This window comes from Eublepharis macularius, chromosome 17 (genome assembly GCF_028583425.1).
Source record: "Eublepharis macularius isolate TG4126 chromosome 17, MPM_Emac_v1.0, whole genome shotgun sequence".
In the NCBI taxonomy this organism is placed as follows: Eukaryota; Metazoa; Chordata; class Lepidosauria; order Squamata; family Eublepharidae; genus Eublepharis; species Eublepharis macularius.
The window spans coordinates 16,958,413-16,977,477 of record NC_072806.1 but is presented as its reverse complement, the minus strand read 5'-3'; the positions used below and the strand labels follow the sequence as shown (position 1 = coordinate 16,977,477).

The 19,065-nt window shown below is 44.3% G+C and overlaps 1 protein-coding gene across 1 annotated transcript in view; it reads right to left on the bottom strand.

The window, feature by feature from the left end:
• Window positions 1–14,093, bottom strand: part of CAMTA1 (calmodulin binding transcription activator 1) — an 807,100-nt gene extending 793,007 nt beyond the window's left edge. The window contains exon 1 of the mRNA XM_055001694.1: window positions 13,762–14,093. Coding sequence (XP_054857669.1) covers window positions 13,762–13,822 — 61 coding nt within the window. The 5' untranslated portion in view covers window positions 13,823–14,093. The remainder of the gene's footprint in view (window positions 1–13,761) is intronic.
• Between the last annotated feature and the right edge of the window lie 4,972 nt (window positions 14,094–19,065).

The window sequence follows — 19,065 nt, the reverse complement described above, 5'->3', positions numbered from 1 at the left end:
AATAGGACCCCTTCTCTCAGAAACGAAAAGGGGACATTTAAGTCTTAAGCAATATAAACAGGAGTTTAATACGGACAACCTGACAATGTATTCTTCTAACATCAACATGACTAATGAATTTGGAGGGGGCTTTTTTTTCTTTTTTGCAAATTTGAGAATACAAGCTGGAATACTGCATCTGAGCCCAAGACAAGAGAGCTGCATTTATTTTCCAGACAGGGAAAAAGCAAAACTAAAATTAGCATCTACTTCACAATCTGCTGTTTCTAAAAAATTTTTTGAAACCCCTTAACATTCAGAAGCCTTAAAGTAAATCTCAGCAACATGCACACACACCCCAAAAAAACCATCACAAACACAACTGATAGACAGTTTTTCTTGTATGTTCCACTGAGAAGGCCGGCTGTTAGATACAAGCTTTAATGTATCAGCTAAAGAAAAGGCCTTTTTCCCATGTTCATAGATTTTGTTCATTGGATCTACAGCCAATAGGATCACACTGGATTTATAGAAATTGTATTATTAATGAAAATCAAGTCTCCTCAGGTAATTTTAAAGTATCTGACATTTTTTAACAACCAGGCAAAGCTGGGGACGGTGGTGGGAAGACAGGAAAATGAGAGCAAATCTAGTTTTTATGCCAGATACTGACATTGCCTGCAGATGTCACATTCACCAGGACAGAGCAAACACTATTCACATAGCTTCTAAGCCTATTAACTCCACACAGCGACCTAACGATGGAAGGGACCAGGGAAAGGCCTCTTATTTAGCTCTCAACAGTGATATCAGCATTGTTAGCCTCCTAGATCTCATGCTGTATGATCTTCACCTTGGTAGGGAACTAAGTTATACAGTTCGTTCAAAAAAAAAAATCAAATTCCCACATTCATTTTCAAATTGCTGCCTCAGACTGTCAAACAGAGTATGCTTTAAATAATGTTTTAAAAGACTTTATACTCTGAAATAAAAGAGTTCATGTGCACAGTGGGCTAAGATACAAGAGCTGACTGGAGGTGGGGAGAGAATGTGGGGAACAGCCTAGCAGAACTACTCGTAGTCTCAAAATAAGCAACACAACTCAACACAATCTGAATCTCTATGACAAAGTAGCAAGGAATCATACAAATTAACTCTTTCTGATGTGGTACTTAAGACCACTGAACTATTTCCCACACTGAAAGCAGTAGGACTCAAGTGCTGAACTTTGGCTGGACAACACCCCAAGATCTGTAGATAACTCATCTAATATATTTTGTTCTGTGTAGTATAAAGTTCAAATGGAAACCAAACAAAAAGGCCAACTAATAAAAGTCCATAAAGAGTTCTGAATTAATTACACACTATAAAGTCTTGGTAATTTTATAGCCTCATTCACATTCCCTGCACTTCGTCCTCCCAAAGGAGGCAACATGGACCATAAAATTTAAAAAGCACACAACAGCAAATCACACACCCATACCCCCTCCCCACCCACATCTTTTTTTACTGGGTTCTTAAATCTTCTGGTAATTCAAAAGGGTGAATGGAAACTCCAGCGCTCTGGCTGTCAACAGCTCTGGCACAAAACATTCACAGTTTTGAAGTTTATCTCTTACCACATAGTCCCAGAAGCCGAACACCGAGGAAAGCAAGCAAATATAAGGTTGTAGTACATTTTGAGCACCGCAATAACAGCTCTCAGTGTTCTGTGCTAGCATGCAGGTCTCTTGTGACTGAAGAGATTTAGGCATTCAATCACGTTGGACTTGCAGCCAATCTGACAAAATACTGTATCCAGGATTATGAAAGCACGTTTCAAGTGGCTGAACCCTGCTTCTATGCAAGTAAAGCTCCACACAGTTTCCATACAACAGCGTAACAACTGCCATACAATCCAACAGCCTACATGAAAAGCCAACTGTTGACATTACTGTACCCACATGGAGTCCCAACCATGGGGAAACTTTTTGCCAGCAGCTCCTTCATCACCTAATGTGAACAGGGACCACCTCTAACAGTCCTTTCTCATACCTCTTCCACTGCAGATCTGGTACAAACCCTGTGAAGGACCCTGCCCCCCCTCTATATCTCCAGAAGCCAACTACAGTATCCTGGTCACCACCTTATAATAGTTCCCCTGTTTAAGGTGACATGGTTGGCATCTACTACAGCCCTTCCTTCTCTATAATAGCTCCCACTTTGTGTAACAGGCTCTGTGAACTGGGGAGGAAAGTCCCCTATTTAGAAGTTCTGGGGAGGTGCTATAAGTTCATCTTATTTGTGAGGGCTTTTAGTTAGGTTTAGGCCACAGGCATTTTCCCTGAGGTGCTGGGTTACTCAGTTTTTATTGTATTGTGTTTGTTTTTGATCTTGGAAACACAAGGGGAAAGGGGGGGTATAAATATTGTAATGAATGTAAATAAATTAGTAATTGCGTCAGATTGGGTCAAAATGTACCCTTTTTACATCACATCACACTGTGCCCATGTGGCATTTTTGTGACTTACCTAGCAATATCTAGCAGATAATTAGAGTCAACCACAGCCCAGTTAACATTGGTTGGAAGTTCAAGCTTGCAAGACCTGGATTAGCCTCCCAATTTATCCATTACATTTTCATGAAATCTGAGATACCTTAGTTTATTGCACTGTTTTATCCAATTCATTTTAACCTTTATTCTACATGTTACTGTTCTTAGATGATGTAATATACGGTTTTGTAAACTTGTGATGGCCTACGGCTTAGACAATAAAATTTACTGTTACTGTTACATTTTCAGTCTCATGTATAAAACAAGATGCCTTGTTCTGATCATTTTCACTGGGGCTGGTATTCATGGCTCAGTGATAACACTTCACCCACTCCCTTTGCTGCATTTTTCCTGATGGTTCTCCAGACATATCTCGGCATTTCCCATTTGAAAAAATCAGCAAATGTTTTATAGAATGCAGATGCTGAAGTCCTAATATGTGACTTACCTTGAGCAGATAAGCCTAGAACATCTGCTTTATAGTCACTTTCAGCTCTTGTTTTGCATTGTGGATTGTACTGAACTGATCTATGGTCATCCAAAATATATAGATGGTATTGAATGGTGAAAGGTGACTTGTATAACTATTGTTGGTACAGTGTGGGCAGAATGCTATGAAGTGCAAGAACAGTAGCCCTCAAGAAACACAATCTTCCCACCACCCCCAGCCTCCTATGCCTCCCAAAATTGGCTGGCCCATGGTTAGGCCTGCACTAAGGTGGCAGGAATCACATGCAAAAGGAACAGGATTCCAGTCCAATATCTTCTATGGTTCTGGCCTCCTTACATTGTCTTTTTGTAACTCGCTCCGCTCGTTTGCATCTAAGAAAGTCAGCTCTACTTCATAAAATCTCCTGCTGCAATAAACGGTGTTAGTCTTTAAGGTCTGAATAAAGAACAGACTCTGCAAGACTGCAGTCTATCCACCGCTGCTTTAGGGGAATTGAGACTTTCTAACCCTATCCCCTCAAATACTTGCAATCCCACCTATGACACAGTGGCAAGCTATACTGTACGATAAAGAAGTGGAGGAATATGCGCGCGCATCTCAATTCACTGATAAAGACCAGCAAATACCAACCAACTTAACAGTTATTTATTTTATTTAATTTGTAGCCCGCTCTCCTCACACGTGGGCTCAGAGTGGATTATCAATATGTAAATACACATAATAAAAACAATTAAAACTCTGATAGCAGTTATATAAATACAACAGTAAAACATACTAAGACAGCCCACCTTGCACCCTACATCCATCCTGTCTGATGAGCACATTGCCTTTCAACTCCACTATCTACGCCAACAACAGTATATTAAAGACAACTTTATCACTGAGGTGGCCAACCTGCAACAGGGTCACACTACTTCAGACTGCAGGTGTGTGAGGATGTGCTCAGGCACGTCTTTGAGAGGGCAGAATTAGAACTCAAAAGACTGCAAACCTCCTGCAACAGTATTGGATAGACAGCATCTGGGAGGCTGAAGTCTATCCAATACTGTTACAACATTTAGTTTTAAATTGCAGAGCACAAAATCATTCAGTCATGTAAGCCCTCACCCGCAGTCCGGAATGGTACAGCACAAACTCAGCTTTACCCTCTTATGATAGGCCTACATCATACGCAACATCTGTCTCTGAGCAAGAGTTGGCATGATTAGTTAAGTCAGTCAAAAGCAAATTATTCCAGCTATATTTGTTTAACAAATCTTTGTGCACTGTTTGGCTGCCCTTTTCCGAACATTTCTCATTGTTAAGAAAAAACAGCTGTGTCAGCTCAAGCCTTTTGCTGCCCTTATTAGCCCACATCCTCAGATAAGATCACAAAAAGGTAAAAATTATGTTTTAGAGCCTAATCATTTGCCACATGAGATAGGCGGTGGGCACAAAACCACTAGGAGCAGCAGCAGGAAACTTTTCACCAAATTCAACAGCAAACCTATGAATGAGAAAAGTATTTAACAAAGTTACTGCTCATGAGCAGAACTGCTAGATTATTCCTCCAGGCAATGTTAGCACAGAGAAAAGTATTGTTGAGAAAGGATATAAAGATGTCATTGGAAACATATTGCAGCATGATTATCCAATTTAAGACATTTCTCTTGAAGCTCGGAAAAAGAACTTTGGAGTGAACATCTTGTCGTTGCCTAGCACATGACACAAGCAAACGATCAGATTAATTCAATCAAGCTCTCCCCAACAGCAGAACTCCCTTTATGCAATTACTCTTGTGCAACTAACTACTACCTCTTCAAAGTACACTGCTTTTATGTTCACAGCACCTCTACTTTGCAGCTGAGAACGGTGAAGGGAGGCTATACGGTCACGGAGCTATATGGGCAGTAGCATCTGGGCCATACTGCAAACACAGTTGCATTTTTTAAGTGGTAATTCTGTAAGTTTCCATTCAGCAAAAACAGCCGTAACCACCAAATGAACTACAAGCAGTTAGTAGTAGCCAGACTCCAATTGTTCAACAAGATCGAATACATCTAAGACTATAATGTTTAACAAAAAAAAATGTTTCAATAGAGAGGGAAAAATAATCTGAAATGCAGTAGTAGGACTAAAAATAGTCATCTAGGTGACAAGCTGCAAATTCAACAAGCTCTTGGAGATGAACAAAGCAACCATATATACACACCAGTGCAGTTTTCAGCTCTGTGAAACAGCCAGCCAGCCAGCTTTTTCTCTATAAAGCCCAAAGCCACTGTGTTTAGACAATGCAGGTTTGCTTCTAGGCACTCATATATATATATATATATTTTACAGTATGCAGAAATGCAAGACAAAATCATTTTAGAGATAGGGTCCTCACTTAGTTATGGAAGAGCCAAGGAGTAAATGATAGGGATCTACGAACCTGTTACAAAACATGAAAAGCAATTACTTGCACTAAAATATCCAGATGCTCTGTAATAATTAGGGGGGGGAAATCTTTTTTCCTAATACAAAGGATAACAATTTTCTGCACACAGTAGAAGGATAGCAGCAACATTATCGAAAAGTCTGCTAAGGCTCTACGCTTTAGAAAGTAGCAGTGGCTATGGTAACTTTTTGTCCAGTTTCAGAACAAACCACACCAGAGTAGAAACAGGGCTTCGAGGACTGCTGAGAATGAAGTCAGATAGATGAAATATCCCCGAGATGGACAATAGCCAAAGGAAAACCTCTCATTTACCCCAAAGCAACAATCAAGGTCAAGATGGTCCTGTGAAGCAAAGGATCCCCCAAATGGCAAGTACTGTCCCCTTTCATCCATCGCCTGGGTGCGGCCGCTTTAGAAAGCACCTTTTAAGACAAGTTAGACTAGTATTAGAAGTTCTAACAAGATGCTCATGAGAACTAGGCAAACAAAAGGTCACAAGAGTATACAAAAATCTTATGCTGGCAATATACTGCCAAGTCGATGTCGTCTCCAATCCACAGCACCACCCATGTTAAAGTCACATTGGTGCAGTGGCAGGGCCATGTGTGCCTTTTAATGTAGCCCATGAACTGATGCAGCTGTTTTAAAAAATGATGTATGGAAATGGACCAGTGGGCCACAGGGGCCTTGCAAGCGGCTCATTGGCATTGAGACTGCATCACTTCATGGCTCTCATATTCTGACCAGGAATGACAACGGATGAAATTCTAGAGACGAAAACGGCACAACTTTTTGATGACTGGACTAGCAAATCCCTGGGCTCTCCTAAGCATCAAAATGCCAAATGAAATCTGAATGAAAGAAAAAGCTGATATAAGTAATATACCAATCCATAAACCCCAACTGCCTTTATTGAGAACCTTTTAATTCCCTAACAGATCAAACCACACGCAGCAGCTTTTTAAAAAAGTCAACTGAATAAAGGGTTATTTAAGCTTTCTAACAAGGCTGAAGAACACGGAGCATGATTTCGGTTTTCAGATCAAGCCCAGTCTCATCTCCCACAAGCATGGTTCTATTACTTTAATATGGGAAAGACTTCAGAGGCGGCAGCGACTCCCACTCTGGCCATGCCTGAGAAGCTCAAGGAAAGCTTGTGGATTCCAGCAAATCCTCAAGGTAATCAGGTAAGCTGTGATAGACTAGTAACAAATGCCACAGCTGAGATCCCTCTGTTGATGATTTGCTGCCCCCAGCCTATGACCAGTCAATAAAGCTGGTACTTTTAGGAAAGGCTGTGTACTATGTTTTATCAGTACCAAAATAAATAGAGTCAATCAAAATATCTCCTTCATACCCTAAATGCTGAACAAGTCCAAAGTGTACAATAAAATAAGCATAGTAGATCATTTGAGACTTAAAAAAATGTTCTGTCGTGTAACACCTTCAGCAAGCTGGTGGGAACAGAGTGACGGCCTTACAAGTCCTGCTGCTACGCTAAAGTCATTCTAACTTCTTAGCTTTAACAGTCCAAAGATCTTCACTGACCACTGACAGCACAATTTTTTCCCAAGATGCAGCTCAGCAATAAACTGATCCACAATGACACAATGGTTTTTCAGACAATCCACCCAGCGTGGCCATCTGTGCTCACCTGTTAGCTAATCTAGTCCTTGTTCTAGTCATTTTTATACCCTGGCATAATTATTTACTTAAATACCAAACACTTCAAAATCCAAGGACACCCTCTGACTATAGATATTTGGCTTGCAAGATGGGAAAAGGAGCTCTCAATCATTCTTAATTTACCATGGTGGAGCACTCTTCTGCTAATGCTGTTGGTCCCAACTAACTCAATATCACCCTAAATGACCTGTACAGTTAAAAAAAATCTCTCCAGATAACTTCTCATCTCAGACCATACAATGCATCGTTTTGCCCAAAAGATGGTAGGACATTTGAAAGCCATACTTGGAAACCACCCTCACAACAATACTAGGAAATTGTGAGATACAGGGTGATGGATCTAAATGCAGTTCACAAAGTATCCTGAGCCGCAAGAACATTCTTGCAAACTTTCAAAAACAATCATGTTTTGTTTGGGGGGGGGGTTCACTTCATTAATCAGCCTTGTTACAGATGGCAAAATAGGGGGTTGATTGAGATGAGGAAATGGAAAAACAAAATTGATGTTTTAAACATCACACTTCCTAGCTTGCCCAAGTCTCCTATATTCCCACCTCAAAGCTGGGGGTGGATTACAAACACCACCCTCATAAAGCCAACATTGATGCAGCAAGGTCAACCCATGTCGACCTCCTTCCAGTTAGATATGCACATGAAGTGCCCTGTTTTGGCACTGCAATCTCTTCTGTAGCTCAAATGATCAGGGAACCAGTGCAAGACACGTACCATATCGACAAGTGTCATTTTCCAGAAGGATTATAAGCATCACAATGCAATTTTATGCAGAGTTTCTCTAAGCCTATTTCAATGTGTTTAGAATGGAGTAACTATAGAAAGAACTGCACTATTAGTCTCTTTAAAAAATATCCTCCCGCTCCCAGGACTAACAGGCCCCTATTAGTATCTTCATGAATGTTCACATTTGAGAATAGAAAGGAAAATGGAAAACAAACAGCCGATTGTCAATAATAAGTTATTTGCGGCTTAGCAAGATGCACATCAACAGTATTCTGAGTGGCCACCTCTGGGGACAAAGAAGATACAGGGCCAGAGATCGAACTGTCCTCCAACGCTTGTAAAATGTCCTTCTAAGATATTGTGCAGCTCTACCAACTGTGTCTTACCCATGCAATCTATAGAAATAACAGCAGTCCTGAGGATGGTCAGCCCACCTGATTTCACACACAGTTAAATCTAGAGATTAATATTAAACATTAAGTTTTATAAGTTAACCGGAACAGCATCTCTGATTATTAACACCACTAGTGAAATACTTTCCTTTCCACAATCATTAAAAGGGAGAGAAATGGCTCCCTTTATATTTCTGACAGAGGTTAAGTAGCATGTGATTAAGCAATGAATATTTTGTCATTTCACTCCTGGAAAAATATGGGGAGGGGGTGGAAGAGAATAAGTCAGCTCACTAAAAACTACAACAAATATTTGCTAAGTTGGAAAATGTTTGTCAGGTTGTCAAGAATAATCTGGTCTTCTGTAAAGGACAGAGTAACCCATTTTAAAATTATGTAATACAAGCCTGACTACACTAGACATGGAACATCGACACACACTAGCAAGGATAAGACGTCCTACCCAAAAGTCACGAGGTCTAGAACACAGTGGGCTCACACAGTGGAATGTTCATTAGCAGCACTTTCCTCCACTCCACACCTACTCCCTGCATGAACTAAATAAGCTATTGTGAGAGCACAAAATGTAAGGCACATTTCAGATGACCAAAACATGAGCAGACACCATCACAAGACAAACAAGGTTGCACGAAAACACCATATCAAAAATACAGGATGAGCATCAAGGCTTATGGGAGGCCTTCTTCAATACCAAATTACAGAAATAAGCAACCTTGTACGTTAATCAACGTACAACAGCTGTTTGGATCCAAAAATAAAAGAGTCCAGTGCCACTTGAAAGACTATCAAAAATTTATTTCAGTATAAGCTTTCATGAGTCAGAGCTAACTTCACCAGACGCAAGAAGTCCCAAAAGAGCTACACTTCCTGAATGTATTACAGGAAGAAAGTTTATTACATCATATGGTTTAATAACTATGAATCCATGTGAAATCCACTCACCTTAACATTTAGGCTGCAGCAGTACATCAAGATGACTTTTTATGTGGGAAAACACTATTGTACTTGCACAGAAAAAGCTTAAAAGGCAAAGCCAGCGTGGTGTTCTCCATCTCCTCCCCCATTTCATCTGTGTTACCCTGATTCACATCTCTGTTACTACGATGATGTACGTGCCCTGACCCTTCTTCAGATCAAAGAACAAGAATATGCAGAAATAATGGTTTCAGGCGCTCAAGTCAGTGATTGTGTGAAGGCAGAAAAAGCGTAAGGGTTTTTCAGCCCAATACGGACAGTTGCAAACGAGGGCTTTTAATGTACTAGGAGCTATGTATACAGTACTGAATAGCCTTCCTTTCCCTGCATTTTTTTAAAAGCTAGCTTTGCATATTGTTTATTGCACAAACTATTCTTAAACCCCTCTTCTGCTGAATAAAGCAAACACACTAAGAGCACATTCTATGTTGCTGTGGTACAAGTTCCACACAAAAATTATTTCATGCCTCTATAGACACATACGTGTCAACGCAAAGACTTGCATAAAACGGCAGGCTGCTTGGCTCAGCTTCATCACACGAAACTGGAAATGTCCCAGGATATCTGAAATGCCTGGTCACATGCATGCCTAGCAATAAGATGTAGTGCAGGGCTTGCACCTAATTTGATAGTAGCTGCTAAAAAAATATGATGCTGACATCTAGAAATTTCAAATACATTTTCAGCCCTGCTGGTGTTACACAAACATGATATGTGGCATAATGCTTCTGACTATGTTATGTAAATGAAGGGGGGAAATACTAAAACAGAAAAGAATGCGTATTTTTTTATACTGTTTGAGGTTTGATTTTCAATCTCAAGGGTAAACATTGCCTACTTGTCATAATGAACCTATTATTACATCCATATGGCAAAAGTTTGGACACAGCTTCTCTCCCCACCCCCTCAATCCATCTTATTGCTTCTGAAGAATTATGTGAAAAAAGTACTTCACATTTTTAATGGGTGCCCTAGCAAGAATGTGTGGATACAGATACTGGATCGGTGGGCAGAAAACTTGACCATCCAAAGGTCCAAAAAGCCACAAAACCAAAATTAAGCAGAACATTTAATTCTTTATGATATTTACTTCTGCATTCTTTAAAGATTTCATTAAGTTAAAATGCAAACATACTACCTTGCTCTGTATATTTAATGTGTTTTTAAAGGGATCCGCCAAGACTTCTACTACCAATATCTTAGACAGTACATCACTACCCCCTTGTGGATATGCAACAAAAGCCTTATCTTAGATCTTTTGATTTTCATAACCAAATTCTTTTCCTTCAACTTTCACCAAGAACATCCAGGTTTTTAACTCACCAGCTCACAGGTCATACTTATTAGCTATCAGGACTATTCAGTAATTCCATGCCAAATGGTAACTCTGAAGCAACGCTATTTACTATTTTCTATCAAACAAAACTCTCAATCATTTGCGGAGAATCCAAACACAAAAGCAATTTGATTTTACTAGAGCTGCTTTAAAAGAACAAACATGTAAAAGCATATTATTTCACATACTCTTTTTTGTCTATGTTTTGTCTTTTGTACTATTTTTGTTGAAGTTTCTAGCAACGGTAATTTCAAGGGGTACAATGGCCACACTCATTGTAATCTCATATTTAAAAGGCAATCATGCTGCAGTATTTTATCTCAAAAGCCCACTAGGGGTTTGTTCAGTTAAGAAGTGACCAACCTTAAAAGTTCATCACACATTCTATACACATAATGTCACCGAGCACACTATTTTGCACTCACATTTTTAGATCCAGTCTAATTTTTAAAAATTGACCTTTGCCATCAGAAGGCAAAGTCACACTACTCATGCAATCCGAACAAGAAAGGAAATGCATGCACACTTTGAAGCTGCCGGACGTTTCGTATAGATTTTGTGGGACTAAAGTAATTAACACTTGCGTCACCATGAAAATGCAAACATACATTACAATCTTCAGATTAGAAGAGGAAAAAAGACAGACAGGCACACATCTGATGAGCAGCCCCATCTGAATAAATAGAAAGCCCGAATAGACATGCCCATGATCCAAACACTAACACATAACTCTTGATTTGCACGAGCAATATGCATAATCAAATCAATTTGATACTGGTGAGAGGTGAAAATAAGGGCAAATATATATATATATATTGAAAAAACTTGAAGCATCTACTATAGAGTTATTAGGCATTCTGGTCTCCCAACTCTACATGCTCTTTTGCCTTCTACATGAACTGCTTGCCAAAAGAGGGGGGCGGGTTACTAACATCTTACATTACACATATGTAAAGGTGGAAAAACTATGCTGAACAGCAATTTACAAATACACCATCTAGAGAAGGAACAAATCAAACAAACTCTCAACCAAGAGCAAGTGGCAGCTATCCTCACTTTGAGGAGTCTCACCTAGGATTAAAGAATGCCAGTCTTCTTGACATTATCAAAGGCTTGTACAGCTGGGCCACATTTGCCATTCTGATATGACCGGCCAGTATGGAAGGTGTACCAAGTTATGCTCTGCCTGCCTCACTAACACAAGAGAGACAGAGAACACCTACAAAGGAGCAGCTACTTTCTATAATGCCGCCAACAGGAGTATGTATGGGAGGTCAGGGTGAGATGAAAGTAGAGTCGACCAATTCCATTAAATGTACATCCCCTGCCAGACGTTTTATGCTACAAAAGAGAAGCAGCAAAACTTTAGAAAGCCTAAAGCTGAATTGTCCATCCTTGCCCTTTAGCGCTTAAAGACTATCCAGATGCAAAAAGACAAGCAACGTAGGTATATAGGCCAATTATAAACTATGCACAGTATCTGAGAGAATACCAGTAAACTTATTCCTTTCTTCATACAGGAAAAAATGCCTCTTAGCAGTTATCGATACAGAATACTTCCGTTTATGCCCAACGTGCAGATGACCGTATGTACCATTACAAAGGGCAATAGATAAACAACCTGCTCAGCACAAAACATATCTGTTTTTCTGTATGCTCTTCTCTATGCCTACCTGTGCATGCCATACACTAACAGGCACTTCTAATCAGCAATACCATCTTCTCTTTGAACAACACCAAGGGGCAGGATCTAGCAATGCCCTTGCCATCATGAGATACAGCATTCCATCCTCCATGCAGTCTCGAAGAGGGAAAAGGCAAATGGGCTATTCTTACATGGCCTGTCCTTCACCATATGTTTGACAGGAGCTGTGCAGGATTATTAGCAGGGAGAATTTCTCTTGCACATATTCAGGCTCTCTTTTTTTTCCTCTTTCAGCCCCCATACACTTGTTTTGGCAAGAAACAGTCCCTACCTCTATGGCCAAAGGATGAGCAACTGTGCACCCACCATTTCCCACAGATTTAAGAAGCAAAATGTTTACACAGGCTTCACTCTGTCCATGTTGGCTGTCAAGGAGAAACCAGATGTTATGTTCTTAGGCCCTGCCCTTGTCAGAGGAAACAGAAAGCCAGTTCCCTATCAATAAGGTTGGATACACGGATCCTTCCTGCGCTTTTCTTCACTTACCATTACTCTTCTTGGCACAGCCAACTCAAATATGCCCTTTCTACCAAACTTTAAGAACTGAGGCAGACAGCGCAACCTGCCAGACAGACCACACAAAAAAGCAATGGGTGCTTGCAGCTTTGATGTACCTTAGCCTGACTTTACAACAGGGGGGGGTCCCTCTCCCTGTGTCAACCATCCCACCTAGATTTCTCTACCAATAAGCCACATATTTCACCAGCACATGCTAGGGTGAGGGGGTATGCCACCTTCTCTATGAGCCCTGGGACTAAGAGCAGCCCGAACCAAGAGCACTAATCGAATGAGTTCAGAGATGAAACAACCATGGAGAGAAAGCAACCCTGTCCTTCCTGGGGCTGGGGAGAAAGCAAGCCCACACTCCTGCAACTGATAAGCAACAACCCTTCCCTCGTTTCTCAGACCTCCCAGCACCAGGTGAGAACAGGTGGGCCTACCCTCGTAAGCCTGGGCAGACGAACCCATGCCCTAGAGACAAGAAGAAACAGACGCTGAAGCGCTAGAGCGCATTACGGGTGCATGAGCCTATGACAGCTGCCAGGCACCCCCTCCTCTCCAAACCCAGGACTTTACCTCCGCACGCCATCCCATCCTGACAGAGCCTAAAATGCAAAGCGTGCCCCACTGCTGCCACCCCGTCTGTGCCATGCCTGCCCGCCCACTCCCATCTTCCCTCCTTTCTTTGGGCGCCACGCGCAGGCTGGGAGCAGGGAGGCAGGTCCAGCGGCTCCCAGGAGGGGGCTGCCCCTTGGCACGACCACCGCACGCGCGCCTCCCCTGGCACGCGAGGCGGGAGGGAGGGGCCAGGGGAGGGGCTTCGCTGCCAGCCCCAGGCCCCCCCGGGCTAGCCCCTCCCTCCGGGGACAGCCGCTCTCAGGGCCCCCGAGCAACTTCGGGCCAAGGGGACCCGACCCAGCCCGGCCCCCTTAACGGGCGAGGACGAGGAGGGGTGGGGGGATTCGGAGGGTCGCGCGCATGCGTGCTCCCCCCCCCCAGCCGAGCTCCCCTCTCCCCGCCGCTCTCACCCTCACGGCCGCTCACCTTCCGGCTTGTTTTCGGCGGCCATTTCCCCTCCGCGCGCCACATCCTCCTCCGCCGCCTCCTCCTCGCGACCGGGACTAGGCAGGCGCGCGCGCCGCCGCCGCCACCGCCTCTCCGCCCGCCTCTTCCTCCTCCTCCCGCTTCCGTTTCCGCTGCCGCCGCTCCTGCTTGCTGATGTCCCCCTCTGTCTGCCCGTCGCGGCCCCTCCTGCTGCGGCCGCCGCTTCCTTCTCCTCCGCCGCTACCACAACCACCAACCGCCACCGGGCCGGCCGCCGCCGCCGTCGCGCGCGCCGCCTCCTTCACACACGCCCCGGGCCTTCCATTGGCCACCTGGCGGCACTGACGCTCCGTTCGCCCAATCGTCGCGTGCGGGAGGCGGGCCGGAAGAGAGGATGGGCCTGACTGGCGGCGCCGACGGCCTATGGGCGGTGGGAGCAGCGGGTGGGCGGGATAAGGGGGGAGAGGCGTATCGGAGGCGCTCCAACGGCCATGATTGCAGAGAGGGGGTGTGAGGGACGGAGCGCTGACTGAAGAATGGGGCGGCCAATCGGATTGCAAGGAGAGGGAGAAGATGTCTCCTGTGACAGCCGCGAAAGCCAATCCGCGGCGCGGAGAGGGAGAGCCGCGACAGGCGAAGGTGGTGACGCAAATCGCAGCCCGGCCAATGGGGCGGCAGCAGCGCAGCGCCTAACCGAAAGCTAGGGAGGGAAAGTAAGAGTGAACTGGGAGAAAGGGGCGCGGCCAAAGGACGGCTCGGCTGCCGGCCCTCCTATTGGCCAGAGGCCTTGACGGACAGCCGCGCCCCTCCTTACCCCGTCAACCCTAAACAAAAGAGCGGATTGGCGGAGGAGCAGGAGGGCGTGGTGACCAATCGGCGAGGCGCGCGGCGGATCCTGGGCGTTCATTGGATGGGGAGGTGGTTCTCGCCGCGGTCCGCTCCCGAATGCTTTCTTTCACCTCCCCTCGAATTAGTGAGAGTAACCATGACTGGGGCGGGGGAAGTGAAAATAAGCCTTATCTTCGCGTCTTGCCTTGTTAGCTGCCCCATGTTAGGCAGGTTGAAGGGCGCTAGTGGATCGAGAGCCCTTGTCTTGGTGCGTGCGCGGGTTTCAAGAGACAGCGTGCATAGACTCTCCCGCTTCTTTGTTGCTCGGTCCGTCGTTTTGTGCATTGAAACAAATCATGTAGCAGAGAGTTCCCGAGACTCCACTGTGGCAAGCATTCCCGTGCATAGGTTGCTAACAGAAAGCGGCTGGAGAGCTCCTGGTATAATCTCCAGTTGACACCTGGAGAAAATGGCTGCTTTGGGGAGAGAATTCTATAGCTTGTTAAACTTCTGAAACCCCTCCCCAAACCTCACCAACCCCATGCTCCACCACCACCCCCAGGAATTTCCTGGCCTGGAGCTGCAACCCTAAGAGATAGTGCCAGTTGCATATAGAGAAGGCTGTCCCTCTTGCTTCATTTTCTATCTTGCTCTGTTGGTCTGTCTGTGCAATGAACTGAACCATGTGGCAGAGAGTTCTCCAGACTTCACTGTGACGAGTAGCCCCATCAGAACCCATGTGCCTGGCTGCGTGTGGTAAGCTGGCTATTCTATGAGAATTTAGTCATCTTCCACTAGAGTGGGGGGCATGGACTGTATGGGCCTCCCTGAAGTCCCTCCCCAAATCCTGCCCTCCCCAGACATCAATTCACCTCCCAAATTTAGAAGCTGAATCACTTCTCTGGAAGTCCCCAGATCGAACGTCCCTTGTGCCTGCAGCTCTCGAGGTGGCTGCATTAAGCAATGTGTAAGAAGACAGATCTCAACCCCTACCTAGAGGGTTATGGTATAGGAGAGAGAACAAAGGGAAGGGCAGGAGAGTAAACAGGGAAACTTCTGCATTTCTTTCAGTGACACGTGCTTAGTTTTCATTTCAGTAGACAAGGTGGTACTATATGGTTGTGCCAAAGGCTTTATAGATTTAAGCAGATTGAGGTGTGACTATGATTTATACTGCAGTGTTATGTGAAAAAGTATAGAAAAGCTAGGTGGTTGTTATGTTTAAGCACTGGCCCTGAGACACCCGTGACAGATTTGCAAAGCACTCCCTGTTTCTGCAGTGAGGCTAGCTGTATTCTCCCAACAATGTATTCTGCCCTCTGGGTCCTGCCTGCTTTTGGCAGCAGTAGCTCACTCAATTATTATAATTCATAAAAATTCAAAGCTTGGGATCTACTGCTGTCTACAGTTGACAGCAAAGGGCAGAATGCGATGGCTGAAGGTGTTAGGCAGGATGGGCAGTCTGCCACCAGTTGTAGGTGTGGTTGGGGCTTCCCATTCTGTGAACTCCCAGCAAAATGTATGGGTATTCACTCCCCCCCCCACCCCCCACCCCCCGTGCACAAATAGCTTCCATCTAGGACAATAATTGCTATCGATGAGATTTTGTGGAGATTGCAGTGGCATTGGTGAAATTTCTGGCAACTGTTAGCCTGTCCCAGGGGGGAATGAGTACATTGAAGGTCTTCTGCTTGTTGTTCTGATACCCGATGTGTACAGAAGAGCCTCAGAAATGTGATTAAATATACAACAGTCTAGGAAAGCAAAGATAGAAGAAGGAATGCTCCCAGGAGATGCGGAGGACAGTCCAGAGGTTGTTCTGAATCCAGGGGTGCAGAACGCAACAAGGATTAAAGGAACGTCCCCAGGAGCTGCAGGTGTAACTGGTATCTTTGGACCAGTGGCTCTCTCTCAGCCTAACTTACCTTGCAGGGTTGTCATGAGGATAACGTGGAGAAAAGAGAACCGTGTATGCTACTCTGAATTCCTTGGAGAAAGGGCAAGATAAAAATATGTATCAGATAGGAGTGCGAAAGATCACCTCTCATGCTGTACCTTTCAAGTCATGGATAACAAAGCCCTTAGGGTTTCAGTTTAACACAATTGGAGGCTTCTCAGGTGAATGCAGGAATAGCCAGAGTTTGATGTTAAGAACTGAGTAAAGCTACGAGAAAGACGTACCTGATCCTGTCTTTCCCCTGAGGATGGGAAGGTAGCGAATATAACACCAGTTTTTAAAAAGGGATCCAGAGAAGATCCACAAAATGACACACCAGTTAGCTTAATGTCCGTTCTATAATAATATAGTAACATTCAATTTATATACCGCCCTTCAGGACAACTTAACACCTACTCAGAACGGTTTACAAAGTATGTTATTATTATCCCCACAACAATCACTCTGTGAGGTGGTTGGGGCTGAGAGAGCTCCGAGAGAGCTGTGACTGACCCAAGGTCACCCAGCTGGCTTCAAGTAGAGGAGTGGGGGATCAAACCCAGTTCTCCATATTAGAGTCCTGCTGCTCTTAACCACTACGCCAAACGGGCTCTAGTCTAGGGGAATTGTTGGTAAAGAAAGAATGTATTAAGTGTATGGAAAAACAAACTGTACTGAGGAAAAACCAGCATGGCTTCTATAAAGGGAAGTTCTGGCTATCACCTTTTTTGGAGTTCTTTGAAAGGCTTAACAAACATGATAGATGTCCTATTCTTGGACTCCCAAAAGCTTTTAGCAAAGACCCTCACAAAAGGTTCCTTAGTAACTGAGCAATCACAGGATGAGAGGATCCCTTTGTAGATTAGAGACAGGTGAAAGAACAGGCAGCAGAGAGTAGGATGAAATGAACAGTTCTCTCAATGGAGGGAAGTAATTGGTGAGGTGCCACAGTGATCTATCAGGGATGGTGCTATTTAATTTGTCCATCAATGAGCTGGAATTGGACCAGGTTTGCAGATGACCCTCAGATTATTTAAGATAATGAGGGCCAAACTGGATTGTGAGGAACTCTAAAACGACCTCTCCAAACTCCATAAACGGGCAATAGCATGGCAAATAAGGTTGAACGTCAGTAAGAGGTGGTGGTAGAGAGGGTCATCAAGTCATAGTTGACTTATGGTGACCCCTGCTGGGGTATACAAAGCAAGAAATGAAGAAAGATAGTTTGTCATTGCCTGCCTCTGCAACCTTGGTCTTCCCTGGAGGTCTCCCATCTGATTACTAACCAAGGTTGACCTGGCTTAGCTTCCAAGATCTGCTGAGATCAGGCTTGTCTGAGCTATCCAGGTCAGGGCAAGTGGTAGATAGCTCACCATGTTTTTATGAAGCTAGCTTTGTTGAATCAAATGACCACTGAAGGGCAACTTGGAAAGTTGTATAGTTGCCAAGTGAGGAAATGGCCATTGCCCTAGCATTTTGTTCAGCTAATAGCAAAAGAGACTTCCTCAACAGGCATTGCTAGCTAGAAAATGCTTCCTTTGATTGCAACCCTCCTAAGAATATTTCCGAGGCAGTAATGCTCAGTGTGTTCAACATCACTCTGTGCATGAGCACTGATGGCTGTTGGCTACATGCCGTTACACATGCATGTAGCCAAGAGTTGCAAGATTTAAAAGAGAGACTTCATACAACTGGAATGTAGCCTACAAATTAGATAAATGTGGGTCTTGCAGAAGGCTACAAAGAGGTGACACTTTAGGTGTTGTTGATTGGGGCTTTAAAAAAACCATTTTTCTCCAGCGGAACTGATCTCTATAGCTCAGAGATCAGTTGAAATTCTTAGAGATCTCCAGCCACCACCTGGAGGCTGACAATCCTATGGGTCAGAAAAAGGTAAGCCCCAGCTAGGGAAGCCATTGGTCCATGTTTTCTTCAGTCAACTTGGGCCCACTATGAAGAGAGGGCATTTGGGGAGTCCAGGGTCAGCTACCCACCCCAACAATCCTTTATTAGGTCAGCCGAGGGATGGGTGGGCAGGATGGGTGGATTATTTTCATGATATCAGTGGAGTGCAGGAGGGCTTGAGAGGGGGGGGCAGGGTGCAACAGCTCCCACCTCTTTTTTTTTCCTGAGGTTCATCCGGTGTTGGGGTGGGATTCTGGAGGATGCCGTAATCCTGGATTGGCAAAGCATCTGTCACAAACCTTCCTGGAGCAGAGCGCTCCTCTGAAGATTTAATATGATTCAAATTGATGTGATTTCAGTACAAGCTTGTCAGGTTCTGCCACGGGCACCACTAAACCAGGCATCGGCACGCCTAACCTCAATTCTGGGAGGCCATCAGGGACTGTGCAGGTTCTTGCTCTGTGGAAGGAGAGGGGGTATTCATCACCCTTGCCCCCTCTCAGTCCACTCGCAAGCCTGCTCAACCTAGCAGAGTCCCAGCTGCCTCCCCTTACTTCTCACTCTCCAAGGCCTCTGCCCTCCTCACCTCCTCCAGGCTCACTCTTCCTCCTTTCCTTCA